The sequence below is a fragment of the Drosophila biarmipes genome, chromosome 2L, assembly GCF_025231255.1.
Source record: "Drosophila biarmipes strain raj3 chromosome 2L, RU_DBia_V1.1, whole genome shotgun sequence".
NCBI classification, from domain to species: domain Eukaryota; kingdom Metazoa; phylum Arthropoda; class Insecta; order Diptera; family Drosophilidae; genus Drosophila; species Drosophila biarmipes.
The window spans coordinates 23,411,664-23,428,917 of record NC_066612.1 but is presented as its reverse complement, the minus strand read 5'-3'; the positions used below and the strand labels follow the sequence as shown (position 1 = coordinate 23,428,917).

Sequence of the window (17,254 nt, the reverse complement as noted above, 5' to 3'; positions counted from 1 at the left end):
AATTTCTCTAAATACCTCAGTTTAAGAATTATGGACGAAACTTTTTTTAATCCAATATTATCTTATCTTAAATTAAATTTCAGGATGTATAGTTCTTAAGATTTCTCAACTTTTGACGCACGACACATTGTTGTTAAGGGTACCGTTTGAAAGTTGTTAATAAAGAAATAGCCCTATTTACAGGTTCAAATAATTACCTGGGAATCGAACTTTTTTGTGTGTATGCAAACTCTATTTGATAGTCCTGAAAATTTTGGAAAAACTCGCAAGCTTAACCGGAAAACAGTTTAAAATAGCTACATTTGCACACCCCAAATTCATGAATTCATCCCAGTTGTGAAAATACCAATTTTCTACCTCTTGTAGTTTCAGAGACCTAAGCGCGGAATCTCTTTACTCTGCCTTCTACATATAAATAAATAAATATATAAATTCATACATAAATTAACTCATTAAAAACATATTAAACAAGAAAATACATAATTAAATAAATAATTTAGCAAATAAATTCATTATACATAAAAATATATAAATCACTGTGGACGGCAGTCTACGTAGTGACGAAGGGCACCAGGGGGGAGTGCGAAGGCGACTACTATATATACACAAAAAATGAAAATCTACAGTAATCGTATTGCAAAAACAAAGAGGATTGCATACCAAGACTTTAATAAAATCAATTAGTTTGGGAAAAAAGAGTGGGTAAAGTGTAAAAGTTAAAACTAGGAAAATTTGATCTGTTGGCGCCAAAAAACAAGAAATGAATTCTGTTTACCAGTATCTCCTTTTTTCACAAAATGAAGTTTTAAGTGCCTGAAAATTTTAGATGATGTTAAACAGCTCAATAAAAGAAACATTAGTTCTACCTCTTTTAGAAAAACTAACTAACTTGGCGGTAAACCAGCTAAAAAACATTTGTACACCTTTAACTTGTGCTTCACATCGTTCAAAAGGTATTTCGAAATACTATTACTATACTTCAAACATAATTTCCAAATACCACCATTTAAAAATTTTTCCTCAAAAACGGCTTTAACAATTTCAAATGAAATTTCAAGCTTTATAGTTCTTAGGATTTCTCAACTTTTGACGTAAAGTTATTAATAAAAACAAGAAAATAAGTTAGCTTCGGCAAACCGAAGTTTATATACTCTTGCAGTTATAAGAAAAAATTAACATAAGTAACACCATTTTTAATGTTTAAGGATTGTTGCTAGCTTCAGAGATATTAAAAAAAAACTATTTCATTATTTCTCTGACCGAGCCGTTTTAAAGTTATTAATCAACAAAAATGGCCACATTAACTGGTTCAGAACATTTTATACAGCCTAATACATTGAACCCCTTGTATGCGTATCCAAACTATATTTGAAGTTTATATAAATTAAATATGATGTTAAACAAAGAAGAAGAAACATTGGTCATACGACTTTTGGAAAAACTAGCTAGTTTGGCGAGAAAATAGCTATAAATAGCTTAATTTTGTACACCCGTATTTTGTGAACTACATAAGCTACATGCTTGTGCTACATGCTTGTGCTATATGTCGTTAGAAAGGTATTTTAAAATATTTTTCGATTTCTTAACGTGATTTGTCGAATACTATCGTTTAACGATTATGACCAAAAGCTTTTTTGTTTTGATTTTTTAAACCCTTGCAGAGGGTATAATTTCAGTCAGAAGTTTGCAACGCAATGAAGGAGACGTTTCCGACTCAATGAAGTATATATGTATATTCTTGATCAGCGTCACTAGACGAGCCGTCCGTTTCTACGCAAACTAGTCTCTCAGTTTTAAAGCTATTAGGCTGAAACTTTACCAAAAGTCTTCTTTCTATTGCAGGTAGTATACGAGGTGTGTTCAAAAAGTAAGGTGACTTTTCAAATTTCGTGGGCAACATATTTTCGATTATTGATTTTTTTGTTTTATTATGTTGGTACACTCTTCCCTAACAACTGTACCAAGTTTCAATGGAATCCCCTTTTTTGTTTAGTTGTGAGAGGCGCAAAGGTAACAAGTTGTTTTGCGTGCTCAGCGATTTTTTGCTATCGAAAAATATGGATCAAAGGATTTGCATCAAATTTTGTGTAAAAAATAAAATTAAGTGCTCCGAAACACTTGAAATGATGAAAGTGGCATACGGTAAAACTGTTCTGAGTAAAAAAAATGCTTACAAGTGGTAAAAACTCTTCCAAGATGGTCGGGAAGATGCCGATGGCGAGCCATTCTTTGGACGCCCAAGCACGTCAACAACTGATGAAAACGTTCAAGCAGTGAAGAAAATTGTTTTGGAAAATCGTCGAATCACTATCAGAGAAGTTGCTGAAGATGTCGGTATATCGCTTGGCTCGTGCCATAAAATTTTTTCAAACGTTTTGGGCATGAGTCGTGTGTCAGCGAAGTTTGTTCCAAAATTGCTGAATTTTGTCCAAAATAACAGTCGCATGAGCATCGCTCAAGAGCTGTTGGATGACGTCAACGACGACCCAGATTTACTCAAAAGGGTCATAACTGGAGACGAATCATGGGTATATGGTTATGATATCGAAACCAAAGCCCAATCGTCACAATGGAAGAGCCCAGGTGAGCCAAGACCGAAAAAAGCACGCCAAGTTCGATCAAATGTCAAAGTTTTGATCACTGTATTCTTCGTTTACCATGACGTGGTGCATCAGGAGTTCTTACCATATGGTCGTACGGTCAATAAACAGTATTATCTGAAAGTTATTCACCGTTTGCGAGAAGCAATACGAAATAAACGTCCAGAATTGTGGAAAAACAATTCATGGCTTTTGCATCACGACAATGCCCCTGCTCACTCATCTTTGCTTGTGAGAGATTTTTTGGCCAAAAACAACACCACATTAATGCCTCATCCACCATATTGACCGGATTTGGCCCCATGTGACTTTTTCTTGTTCCCAAAACTAAAGAGACCTATGAAAGGACGGAGATTTGCAACGATTGAAGAGGTAAAGTGCTTATGGGAAGTGCTTTGAGGATTGGAAAAACCCTTGGCATAAGTGTATTGTATCTGAGGGGGATTACTTTGAAGGGGACAACATTAATATTGATAAATAAATTATTAGGTTTTTTTTGAAAATACAAAGTCACCTTACTTTTTGAACACACCTCGTATAAGTGGGAACCAATCAGATCGGACCACTATATCTTATAGCTCCCATAGGAACTATCGGGAAAAAAATATAAAAAAAATTGTACCTTTGGTGTTTTTTACATTTTTAATAGGTTTTAAATTTCGAATTAAATTTTATCAAAGTCGGACGACTATATCATATAGCTGTCGTAGGAATGATCAGAAAATTGGTGGGAAAATAATATTGAAAAATTATATCTTCGGTGTTTTTTAACTTATAACTTAACTTAACTTATGCCATAGGAACAATCGGAAAATTAATAGGAAAACATGAAATAAAAATTATATCGTTCGTGTTTTTAACATATAACCTTATGAGCTTGAAAATAACATTTTTTAATTAGTTCTGAATTTCGAATTAAATTTTATTAAAATCGGACGACTATCTCATATAGCTGTTATAGGAACGATCCGAAAATTGGTGAAAAATAATATGAAACAAATTATAGCTTTGGGGCTTTTTGACATATTATCTTATAATCAGAGCTTGTAAATAACCGTCGACCGTTTTTTTCCTGCGCTCTCGTTGCGAGCACAACCGAAAAAGTTCATACTCTCTCGCTCTCGCTCTGAGCAAGAGACTTTTACTGTATTCAATTCTGTTTTCTGTTAAGCGCTTTTCGTTGAGCCCTTTTTATTTTAGTCGTTTAATGAGCAGTGCGTGAAGAGCGGAACGAGAAACGCTCGCACAAAGAGAGTCAGCAAAAGACCGATTGACCGATTTTGACAAAATTTAATTCGAAATTCAGAATTAATTTAAAAATGTTATATCCAAGCTTAGAAAGGTATATGTTAAAAAACACACACACGGACATGGCTAGATCGACTCGTCTTGTGACGCTGATCAAGAATAGATATACTTTATGGGGTCACTGCGTTGCAAACTTCTGACTGAAATCATTATACCCTCTGCAAAGGTATAATGAGCTTCATATTTTTCTACAAAGTCATCAAACACACAACAGTGTGTAAATTGATCGACAAAGATCACAAACATCTGAATAGGGCTCTTTTAATATGGGTCTTATCTTTAAATTATTTAAAGGGTAACCTTGCTTGTTTTTTATTAAAACATGTTTCAAAAATTTCATTCGGCAACTCTAAATTATTTAAATGACGGTTATCACTAAACATATTATTTCGTGTTATTTCTAATAACCTGCCATTGATTATGTGACCAAGCCTATCAAGCCATAATCGAAAATTATTTTTATGTTTCGCATTTATATTATATGCTTGAAATTGAACAATAGGAATTTTGTTAAACATACTTGAATTCTTGACCACCGTCATTTCATTCTTGGAAATGGTTACACCATCCTCGTCAAATTTGATTGATTGATTACAGCACGTGCTTCAGCGTTATTTCGTGGTCATTGCGCAAACGCACAATACCACGCTTAGATGGGTAAATGTATTCGCCTTGCTTGGTCACAGCGATCTTCAGCGGCGGAACCAATTTCACACAATCGACGAACAACGACTCATCATTTATGAGATGATCACTTGCACCGGAATCAAGAATAAATCCACATTTATTTACCGGCGGGTTTCCCTGTACTTCTTTTATCATGAATGCAATGCCTTGTGATGTTGCCGTTTTAGCTTGTGAGAAGGGGCTGGCTTTATCGAGTGGTATAGGTTTATTATGGATAATGAGGTTGGATATAATATTACATTTTCAATTATAACTTCAAGCGCTCTGTCCACGTTCTGCTCTTGAGTACGAATCTTTCTCGACTATTCTATCATTACAAAGTCTGGTAACACTACCAAAAGGGACTTAACAACACTATTCTAGGGCAGTTAATTATATTCTAAATTAGGCGCTGTTCGCAGTTGGCCTCTCCTGACAAAATCTCTGCGTCCTCGCAGGATTCGTGGGGTGTATCATCTTCTAAATCGTCGTCTTCATCTGGCTCCTCTGGTGGCAGCTCACACCAGCGTTTCACCTGGTCGGACGAATACACCGACTTGTAGTGTCTCTGCTTCCGTTGTGCGTGGGGGATATCTTCAACAAGATATCTGTCATTCGGCAGGACCTTGTTGATTATGAAAGGACCTTTATAGCGAGGCTCCAATTTGCGGGATGTGCCCGTGCTGAATGGCTCATTCTCGACCAAAACAAGGTCTCCAAGGTTGTAAACAGTTGGCTTTGTGTGTTTGGCATCGTAGCGTTTCTTGGCAGCAGCTCGGTGATCGTTGACAGTAGTCGCAGCATTTGCTCTATGCTGTTCCAATTCCACGTCTGTTAGCATCTTTTGGTCCTGGCTTTGGATGATGTTGAGTTTGACGTTCTTCAGGATATCTCTGGGTTTATACCCATACAGGAGCTGAAATGGGGAGCATTTAGTTGTACTATTTACCATGGTATTGATGCTCCACTGGATTGATCGGATGTTGTCATCCCAACGCTTATCAATGTTATTTGAAGGCAACAACATTGACAAGATGATTCGGTTTGTTCGCTCTGCGTGACCATTAGCTCTGGGTGTTCTTACGGCATTAAAGATGTGTTTCACATTATTTGGTTTGCAGTACTTCTCGAAGTCTTTGGATGTAAAAGCTGTTCCACGATCGGTAACAATAGGGTCTGGCATTCCCAGGTAGCTGGTAACTTCTTGCAGAACATTCAGGACATGTTTGGTTGCTGTACTTTTCACCGCTCAAACGATGGTGAACTTGGTAAATGCATCGGCTATTACGAGAATATGTTCGTTTCTCTTGGAACTCTTCGGAAATGGCGCCAGGTGGTCCATGTGTATCGTGGAAAATGGAATCGGCTTGATGTCGTCGTAGTGGTATTGACCTTCCTGACGTCCACCTGGTGTTTTATAAAACGCACAGCCTACACATGACTTGATGTAGCTTTTTACATAGTTTCGCATTTGAGGAAATTGTTGTTATGCTTTCGAAACAAACGATCTTACTCGATCACATACTCGTCGGTTTCGGCTTTCTTTTTCATCTTCATGTCTGCAACAATTTTCTGAATCTTCTCGTCCTGCAGCTGTATAGAAAATAGCCAATCCTCTTCGTTGATTAATGTCTTTGCTATCTTCAGACATGCGGTACCCATCTCTCGAGCGTCCTTAAATGGAGCTCGACTGAGTGCGCCTACGTGGTTCATCTGTGTTCCTGCTCGATGAACGATGTCTATGTCGAATTCCTGAATACGCAACCACCATCTTGCGATCCGGGGTATCTGTTCTCTCTTCTCCATCGATGTCCTCAGAACATTACAGTCGGTAATAACTTTTATCTTTTTGCCATAAATGTAGTATTTAAATCGCTCCAAGGACTCCACGACAGCTAGAGCCTCAAGTTCGTAGCTGTGATAGTTTTTCTCCGGTTTGGAAGTAGCTCGGCTATAATAAGCCATTGGTTTCAGCTGATCCTCGTCACGTTGTAGCAAAACTCCGGCTAAACCAACGGCACTGGCATCCGTATGTAGTTCATGCTCTGCGTCTAAGCGATAGCTGGTGACAACTGGATTTGAGATTAGGAATTTCTTCAACTCGTCGAAGGCTTCTTCTTGTGGTGTTTTCCATGTAAACGGATGATCCTTGAGCAATGGGATTCTCAATGGCGCTGAAATTATGGCATAACCACGAACAAACTTGCGGAAATAACCAGTGAGACCCAAAAACTTTCTCACGTCGGTTACTTTGGCTGGTGTCGGAAACATTCTGATAGCGTTCGTCCTTATTTCTCCAGGGCTGATTCCTTCTGCGTTTATCTGGTGACCAAGAAATGTTATTGACTGCTTATATAACTCACATTTTTCCAGGTTTAACGTTAGTCCGCACTTCTTTAGAACTTTCAGGATCCTCTCAAGCTTCTCGTACATCTCATCAAATGTTTGGCTGCCAATAAGGAATGTAGTGAATCATGTCGCCTTTCTGCACTCTCCTTTATAACTCTGCCATGAGTCGATTGAAAACCGCATGTGAGTTCTTCAATCCGAACGGAAGTCGCTTGAACTCGTACAATCCATCTGTGGTGATGAATGCTGTAAGTTTCTATCTGATAGTATCCACTGTTCAGGTCCAGGGATGAAAAGTACTTAAATCTTTTCGCCTCCTGCAGACGCTCCTCGATGTACGGCACTGGGAAATTCTCCTTCTTGATCAGCTTATTCAGGCGGCGGTAATCGACGCACATTCGATCGCTACCATTGGGCTTCTTGATGAGCACCACCGGGCTGGCGTACTCTGACGTTGACAACGTGATGTAATCCTGCTTTAGCAGCTCTTCGACCATTCTGCTAACAATTTCCTTCTTTGGCTCGGAAACTCGGTATGGGGCTTGTGCTACCTGACTGCTTTCGACTGTGATGATTTGACCACGCTTGTCTTAGTTAGGCCTTCCAATCCTGTCGAGAAAACATCGGCGAACTTCTCCAGTAAGCTGCGCATTTGCTCACTTTCGTTGTCGCTCTGAAAATTGTCTAGAAGCTTTTCGATCTTGGTATCACTTACAGGGGTTGTCGGCTGATGGACTGCTCGTTTGACTATTGAATCGCCTGACTCAAAGTTGAGCTCGAGATGAGCTGAGATGATGACGTCCTGTCCCAAAAGAAAGTCCTCCTCCAATATATCGTCGTCTGCCACATACCCCTTCGCTGTGATCGTCTTTCCATTGATTCTCATATCCACAGTCATCGCTTCAGTGAGGATACGCGATCCTCAGCAAATACCTCTAATCTTCATAGAGCACTTGTGACGCTTGGCGTTAATTTGCTCGGCAACTCTTTGTCGGATGAGACTGGCTTGACTACCTGTGTCGATGAAAGCGCTGTATTCGTGCGAGTGTACGAAAATTTTTCTCGTGAATAGATTGTCCTGATTTGCGGCTCCTAAACGCATGACATTCTGGGCTTGGCAACTTCCATTTGGCTCGTGGAACTTGTTGCATTTGGGACTTTTTCTTCTCCTTAGGACACGAATTAGCAAAGTGTCCCTCTTCTCCGCAATTGTAACACTTCAAGGATTCCATTGACCTTGGCGACTTAAGATCGGTGTCCTGCTTCTGCTCGAAGTTGCTGGCTTTCGTTGAATATTCTTTCTTACTCGTGCTCGATCGACCTCTGTTGACAAAATAAGACTCGGCTGCATCACGAAGTTGCTTCATTGTTGAGAAATGAATTGCTACAATACTGTTTTGCAATTCTCGATGCTGTAGACCTGAGCGAACATATCTAATAATCGCTGCCTCGCTGAGCTTGTACCGCACCCCAAGGGCTTACATCCTGAAACAATACTCTTTTACCGTCTCCTTTGATAGCCTGGTTGCATTGACCATGTTGAAATGGACTTCTGCTTCGTCCTGATTTGCGCCGAAATCGTCCTGAATAGCATCAGCGAAATGCTTCCACGTAGTGTGTAGAATGGGTGATGAATCTAGCCACATCTTGGCTGGACCTTTTAGCTTGGTATAAATGGCGAGTAACAGGAACTTCTCGTCCCACTGGTAGGCATCAACAACTTTGTTGACACGATCGATGAACCGTTTAACTGAAATAGAGTTGTCGTCGCTGGGATCATACTCTGGCAAGGTGTTGGCAATTTTCTTAACTGAAGCTTGCCTCACGTTATTGATAGCCTGTACAGGAATGCTCCTCTCGTTGATATCGTCGATATCCAAATCGATTATTGGCTGTTATTGCTGCTGATGATTTCCTGCCTGTGCAGGTGTTGCGTTTCCCATTTGAACGGTAACTAGTTGAGCTAGCATGTCCTTTAGTTCCTTCATCTCATTTTGCAATTGGCTGACTGTGCTGACATCGCTTCTTCTTGCTGCATGGTGAGCTCCACTGATGCTGGCAGCTCGACGTCCTCCGATTGTTCAAACTCTATGAGTCTCTGAAACTGACACGTTTCTCGATCTTAGCAGGAATCTTAATTCATCGCCCTTAAGATCTGCTATCTTCGGCATTTAGGCAATCCCTGGGATTTTCTGACACTAGGTTGGCAGTCCTCTTTGCGAGCGAGACAACTATATGTACCTTACAAAGTTCTGCATCTGCTTGTTCCCTCTACGAATACACACAAACTCCTTGTATGTATGTATGTTCTCCGGCTTCTTAAGAATTCTTATTTGCATTGACTTGTGAAATTCACCAATACTCACAACTGCTTTGTGCTTGGCTTCTCTTGAGAGTTCTGCTGCTCTTGAGACTTCTGCGGCCACAGGCTCACTAAGAATCCTGATCTTGCTCCTTTGCTTGAGTCCTCGGGTTCACTAACATTCCCGATCTGTTTTGCTTGAATCCGCCTGCCACGTAGAACTGGAACACATCCGTAATCTGCAATTTCCTTTGTCATATAGGCCTTTGGGAACACATCCTATTGCAAACTTTCCACGCCGACGATTCTCGCTGCTTTTCTTAGAGTTCTTGGCAAACCTCCTCCGCTTCACCTCCTCCGCTTCACACTGAACTGAGAAGGGGCTGATTTTATCGAGTGGTATAGGTTTATTATGGATAATGAGGTTGGATATAATATTACATTTTCAATTATAACTTCAAGCGCTCTGTCCACGTTCTGCTCTTGAGTACGACTCCTTATCGACTATTCTATCATTACAAAGTCTGGTAACACTACCAAAAGGGACTTAACAACACTATTCTAGGGCAGATAATTATATTCAAAATTTTAATTATATTCTAAGTTAATGATATATTAGCTTACAAAATTTGCAAATAGCTTATTTTAAAATTAAATATTCTCAGCGTCTATAAAAATACATTGGAATATATAAAAACATTCGAATTTTTCAAGGTCGCAAATATTGATGATTTTTTTATCGCAAATTGACAAAATTCATCTCATTAAATGGGAGAAAATTAATAATACCGTCCAGTTTAGCGTATACAGACGCAGGAAACAATAAACCTTTTGAGCCTATTGCCCCTTTTGCAATTCAATTACTGTCCTTACAGTGGTCTAATGTGGACGTTGAGCGCGATTTCAGCCAGATGAATCTTGTCAAAACAAAACTTTTTTAAACATCAGCTTTTTATAAATTTAAAAAAAGTTATTTCTTAATTATAGATATGGATATGGATAGCGCAGGCACAGATAGTGCTGTCACTTATAAAACCTACACGAAAAATATGTACGGCAAATTAAAAAAAGCGAGAAATAAAGCGTTAAAGAAAATTGTGAAATCTTAGATTTGCTTAAAAATCTATTTCAAGAAAAAAAATACAAAAACTTCAAATTTCATTAGTTTTTTTTTGCATAATGGACACATGAAGACACTTCAAGAAGAGTCGCCGAAGTGACTTCCTGAAGTGACAACAAGAAGTGCCGCCGAAGTGGCACATTTCTTCCCGACAGGAGTGACTGCCGTGATCCGAATGCGATATCGCCGAAGTCACTTAAGATATCGCCTTGTGAACCTAAAGATTTGATTGAATCCGTTTTGGATTATTTTGCTACTGATAAATGTGTAAGTAAATAATTAGACAAATATTGGTTTCCTGCAATGAGAAGTAAAGGTGATTTGTTTATAAAGAACTTTTTGTCGTGTATTCTACATTTTGTGCCGAAGAGTATTCATGATAGGAATATCCATAGCATACCTAAAAACCTGTCCGGTTTCATACAATTCATATAGAACACTAGGTTCCCTTCCTTCTTTAAATTCGAAGAGAAAGCACTTACTAATAACCATTGATGCGTTTACAAAATATTTAAAGTTATACCCCGTGAACTCCACCAGCACTAGGGAAGTAAACTCTTCCTTAGAAAAATACTTTGAGTATTACAGTCGTCCCCGCAGAACTATATCGGACAGGGTACTTGCTTTACGTCCCTTGAATTTTCTGCTTTCCTCAAAGCAAGAAATATTGACCATATTAAGGTAGCTACTGCTGCCGAGCAGGCTAACGGCCAAGTCGAGCGAAGGGAAGGTTTCTGAGCCCCAAAATCAAGCAGACTGGTACAAGTTACATATGCAATAAATAACTCTGTTCAATATAGTACAGGCTGCTTTTCAGTTGCGATCAGTTGTGGATGAGCTTATGGAGTATCTTGAAGAAAAATTTAGTTTCGAAAAGCCGCGTTGCCTTAGAAGTGAGAGACACGAAGCTAGCTATACAATAAAACGGTCACCTATGAAGTATAATATTTGACTTTGTTGCTATTCGCAATGTTGATGTGAGGCCTGGAAATTCTAAAAAAATTGGCACCTAAATACCGTGGGCCATTCAAAGTTAATCGAGTACTTCCCAATGATCGTTACGAGGTAACCGATATAGAAGATGTCAGCTCACACAACTGCCTTATAAAGGAATTTTTGAAGCTGCACGGCTTAAGCCGTGTATGCAAGTGTGTAATAAAACTATAAGATTGTGCGTGTAATGATCGAGGCCGATAAAATGTCAGGTTGCCCGAATGTAAACATCTGGTCAATATCATTATATTTAAGTGTCAACTGTATATATTTCATAATGTAAGCATCTGGTCAATATAATTAGACATAAGGGTGAACTGTATATATTTCATAGCAAGTAATCAATAGCCTGGTAAATGGTCACATAAAAATGTAATTACGATTTTAAGAGGAAATGGTCACTTTTTTGGGACCGGCTTGAGAGAGGAAAAAGCGCGCTTGAAGAAGACAAATTAAGGGACCAAAAGGAAGCCATCCTAGCGGCTCCTACAAACAAAGAAAGTCAAGTGTTTAAACGTACATATACATTTTTTTCAACAAAAATGGCTACATGTACTAGTTTATAACTCTGCCGGAGCGTTAAACTTATTATTGCGTATCCATACGGTTTAGGGTGAATGTTCCACAAAATGGACTTGAATACTATTTATTTTATAAAAGTAGTATAATTATATGATTGATTTTTAACACAAAAACGTCTGATACCAAACAAAAACCCTTCTAAACCAGGTAAAAATCTAGTGACGATCGCTCCTACAAACAACAAAAGTTCTGCTATCAACTTTTGTGACGAAAATGTTTTTTTTTCATAAAGCGTGCCAAATGTAACAAATGATAACAGAACAAGTGTTCTTTTCTTATATTTGGATTCAAAATAATAACATTTTAATGCGTTCCTCTAAACTAATTAATTTGTTAAATGGGTGCGAAATTTCATCACTGTAGATGGTAGTCAACGTAGTGACGAATTGCACCAGGAGAATGTGCGAAGGCGACTATTATATATACACGAAGAAGTCCATAGAATTGATTGAACACCCTTTCGTTCAAAAAAAAAAGTTTCACTCGTGAATCACCAAGTGAAATCATTACCGATTTTTTGAATATTTAAAAAATAATTTTAAATATCAAAATATTAAATTTATATTACATTCATTTATATTATTTTTACTTCATTTTAATACGATTGTTTTATTTAAGTTTTCTGTTGAATTACAGATATTGTTAGTTAGCCCAGTGTTTTGTTTTGTTAATTTGTACCTTACGTTTGTCTGGGCCCTCCAAATCCCTGGCCAACAATCCTGAAAAAAATATAAGGGCACGTGTTTAAAAAAATGTGTTTTACTTGTATATATTACTGGTATATTTTTCGAATTGTGTAAAACCCTTTAAGAGATTTTAATTGGCACAAAACATTTGGTTATGTTGTTTGTTTATAAATCAAATATGTTTCGCAGCGCACAATTTAAACAACCTGCTGCTCCTTTAATAACTTAAACAGAATGCAAAACAAGGAAGAACGCTTTAGTCGAGTGACTAGACGGTTTGTGGGCGTTAAAGTGGGTGTGGCACATTTTTTTGATCAGCTTAAATTTCTTTTTATAATAATAGCGTTAAAGTGGGCGTGGCACCCCGCTGAATCTGCATGCCAAGTCTGACTGCTCTAGCTCTTATAGTTCCCGATGTCTTAGGGTTCATACGGACATGGCAAGATCGACTGGCCTGATCAAGAACATATATTCTTTATGGGATCGGAAACGCTTCCTTCTACCTGTTACATTCTTTCCGACGAATCTAGTATACCCTTTTACTCTACGAGTAACGAACTTTTGTTTGCTGTAGGTGTGGTCATCCCTAAGTTTTTACCTTGTTAAGAGGGGTTGTGAGGGGTTTGATAGCAAAAGTGGGAACTTTAAAATTCTATTATAAGAAAAAAGCTGACCGTCAAGTCCTTTATGCACTTATTCTTAAAAAATCGCATTCCATCGAGTATAATCGGCCCATCCTATGATGTACATACCCTACAGTACCATTCAGCACTGAATGAGCACCGAATCACTAAGAAGTGGTCATCACTGAGCGCTCATTCAGTGCTCAATTTATTTGAAAATGGCTTAGCAGATATACAAATATAAAATATACTTTTGGTTTTATTTCATTGTTTTGATTTTATTTCCTTTTTAATTTACAATGTGGGCTCTGGGGTTCCCGATGGTCTGCGTAGCCTTTTGCTTCAAGCAATTCAGTTTTCTCACTCATCACTTCGCCTTCTGCAGCTCCTTTCCCGAAGGCAGTGACTGCATTTAGCATTAGAAAAAAAAGGTTTTAATTAGTTATCAGCTTCGAAATTTGCAAATACTTGTTTTCTGTCCCTTGATTTATTTAATTTTAATTTTATTTATTTAATTAATTTTATTTAAGCGTAAATAACACCACTGGTTCCCAAAGGGATTTATCCACCATCGGCCTTCCGTTAAACAAATGGTGCACTTAGGCGGATCTTATGCGATGATTTTTCGGTGTAATAGCAAAAAGGCGGCAAACGTTTTTGGTCGTGTTTTTATTCGGCCCGGTACTGATATGCGAGAAAAAATACTAAAAGTAGCGAGTGAATTTCGATGGTCGTAGTTATCCGCGGTCCAAAGAATAAGAAATTTAATCATGTCTGTTTTCGTGCAGAAGCAGTGTTGTCCATTATTGTGGGACTTCACCAACCGGAAACAAAGCCACATCAGGGCGAATCCGCAAAATAGTGGCAGACCAGCAGGTGATCCCATCGAGAAGTGGAGAGGAGGACAGTCTGGGCTTCGCTCTCTATATGAGCATGTGTATGCGATGTATCAGACGAACAAAAGACCAATATAATCTCCATACAATGGTTCTGGGTCGTATTTTTGTCACGCAAATCAGCTAGCATGCAATTTTACCTAACAAATGTGCGTGCTAGTCTTTTGGCTGCCAACTGGTTGTATTATTTAATAAATCAACATAGTGCATCCAGGAGTACTGTTATAGAAGCAAGCATAGGCCAACCAAACGGTAATCTTGAAAATATTGTTGCTACCTAGTATAAAAAAAAATTTTTTTCAATATATATTAATAATATTTTTTAAAAGTTCAATATCACTTTTTTATGTTGCTTACAATATTTTACATGTACTCAAGCTTGTATTAACCGCATTAATCAACAGTGGCCCCTCAAAAAATAATGGTCTGAATATAGTATTTTATTTTGGCCAGGATTTGTTAAATTGAGTACTAGGCCTGAAGCTTGTAAAAAAATACTGAATGAGACACTTTCGCTGAAGCGGAATTTGGACGTTGAAGTGAAAAGTGTGAATTGAGTATTAATGTTGTAATCGTGTAAATTATTTCGAGAACACATCTTCGCGAGTTATCGTCTGCCAATAATCGGTTCATCGTCTTCAAAACAAAACACGACAATTCATTCTTATATTTTTAAATACAAATTTTTGGAAACTGGTAACTGGAAACTTCTCACACATATTCGCTGACGTTGTTCGTTCCATCGTTACAGAAACCAGAAATAACAATACCAACACAAAATCATCCTTTGTTAGCCAACTTTCCCAACACTTCAATGATCAAAGCCGATTCAGATTCCGAACGAACCAAACTGGAGAAGGAGATCGCCGAGCTGCGGGCAACACTCAACAGGAAAGAGCAATGTCTAAGGCATCTAAACTCCACGGTATCCGCTGCAAAGGCACAAAATCAAGTCGGGCACTCCGTCCACACCAAGTTGACCAGAGACAATATAGCCCGATATAGCCGTCAACTCATACTGCCGGACTTTGGGGTCGAAGGACAACTGAAGCTGAAGAACAGTTCTGTGCTGATTGTGGGTCTTGGCGGGTTGGGATGTCCGGCGGCACAGTATCTTGCGGCTGCTGGTTGCGAAAACTTAGGACTCATAGACTACGATGATGTAGAGCGGAGCAACCTTCACCGACAAATTTTGCATTCTGAGGCTCGGTGTGGTATGTCTAAGGCGGAATCGGCAAGAATTGCCCTGCTGCAGCTAAATCCAAACTGCGAGATCCGTTGCCATACGAGGCTACTATGTAGTCAGAACGCAATGCACATCCTCCGTGGCTACGATGTGGTCCTAGATTGCAGTGACAATTTGCCTACTCGTTATCTACTTAGCGATGCTTGCGTGATGCTGAGAAAACCTCTCGTCTCCGGAAGTGCCCTGAAAATGGATGGTCAGCTCACTGTTTACAACTATGGAAATGGACCTTGTTACAGGTGTATATACCCAGTGCCTCCGCCGCCGGAAGCGGTTACAAATTGTGGCGATGGTGGAGTCATGGGCGCTGTAACTGGCACGATTGGCGCAATGCAGGCTCTGGAGGCTATCAAGGTTATTGTGGGAATGGGCGATGTCCTTGCCGGTCGCCTGCTCATCTTCGATGGCAGCAGCAGCTTGTTCCGAAACATTCGCATCCGAAGCAAGCGACCAAACTGTCATATGTGCTCCGATCAGCCGCTAATTACCGAGTTAATTGACTATGAAATGTTCTGTGGCATGCATGCCACCGACAAGAACAATCCCTTGCAATTGCTGGCGGCGGGTGAGCGCCTGTCCGTGGAGGAGTATCGGGAGAAACTCCAAGCGCAACCCCATCTGTTAATCGATGTAAGGCCATCGGCCGAGTTTGAGATTTGCCAACTGCCCAAGTCTGTGAATGTGCCGTTGGTCGAGATCCTGGGCGATGGCTACTTGAATCGATTCACCAAGCAACTAGAGGACAAGGAGCTACCTATTGTTATGCTTTGCCGGCGTGGAAATGACTCGCAGATCGCCGTTCAGCATGTGCGCAATCGATTCCCAATGCACTTCGTTCGGGACCTAATTGGCGGACTGCAAGCCTGGGCAAACAACGTAGATCCCAGTTTTCCGATATACTAAAGTAACGAGTGTTATTTTTATATGTTTAATCAAAAACACCAAGCATGTGGCAGGTAGAACATACCCAACAAAAAAGTTAGTCATGGGTTTTAAAATATGGGAAAACAATGGTTTCAATATATAATTGTAGAGTAGTACTTCAGTGCTATTTGAGTTTTAAAAATGCATCCAAATATAACGTAAGTTTTAGACGGCCCATAATGTAAATTCATGGGACTTGGGAAAATTATTTAATAACTAACTATGGTAAGTACTGTTATTATTATTTGTTATATATTAACCTTTTTAAATATTGTGTATACACATCACAAGAAAAGAAAAAGTATACATTGTGCTCGTCCAAAGATATGACACAGGAAGAATTTCCGACCCTAACAAGTATGTAGTAATTTCTGGCAAAAAGTCAAACAAGCCAAAAACTTTAAACTTATTTAAAACATATTGTCATATCATTTTTCATCGGTACTAGTTTTTAAGGCCTAGTACTCAGGTCGGCTAAGAGTTTCACTAGTCAATAAATCTTATTCTTTATAGTGTGACCAAAGATTTCAAAGTTCACAGACATAAAAATAAATAGAATGTTCAAAGGAACTTTTTACTCGTAGAGAAAAAGGGTTTACTAAATTCGTCGGAAAGTATGTAACAGGTATAAAAAAGCGTTCTCATAAAGTATACATATTCTTGATCAGGATCACTAGCCGAGTAGATCTAGCCATGTCCGTATGAACGCTGAGATCTCAGACACTATAAAAGCTTACTATAAAACTTGGCATGCAGATTCCTGTGCTTCCTGCGCAGCGCAAGTTTGTTTCCTGCCATGCAGATAGGAGTTAGGAAAAATATGTGCATCAGGTAAGGTCAAAATGCAATCGTTATGAAAGAGAAGGAAATCCCTCTACCTTCGCAAATAATATAAGTTTAAATTTTTTAGCAAGCTACAGTAGAATACTACCAGTTATGACACTCCCAAAAATCGACGG

General features: G+C 38.9%; 1 protein-coding gene across 2 annotated transcripts; it reads left to right on the top strand.

Annotated features, from left to right (window-relative positions):
• Positions 1-14,713: 14,713 nt before the first annotated feature.
• Positions 14,714-16,469, top strand: LOC108036771 (adenylyltransferase and sulfurtransferase MOCS3). Of its 2 annotated transcripts, none has more exons than XM_017113111.3 (2): positions 14,714-14,821; positions 14,877-16,469. In XM_017113111.3, the coding sequence occupies exon 2, from the start codon at positions 14,940-14,942 to the stop codon at positions 16,272-16,274; it is 1,335 nt and encodes a 444-aa protein (XP_016968600.1). In that variant the 5' UTR covers positions 14,714-14,821; positions 14,877-14,939; the 3' UTR covers positions 16,275-16,469. The 2 variants fall into 2 exon arrangements, with proteins under 2 accessions (XP_016968600.1, XP_050741657.1); XM_050885700.1 differs by having other exon boundaries at positions 14,755-14,821; positions 14,884-16,469.
• Positions 16,470-17,254: the final 785 nt, after the last annotated feature.

Excerpts from the sequence above, each read along its gene's own strand:
- LOC108036771 (XM_017113111.3), top strand. The coding sequence starts at position 14,940 with ATGATCAAAGCCGATTCAGATTCCGAACGAACCAAACTGGAGAAGGAG.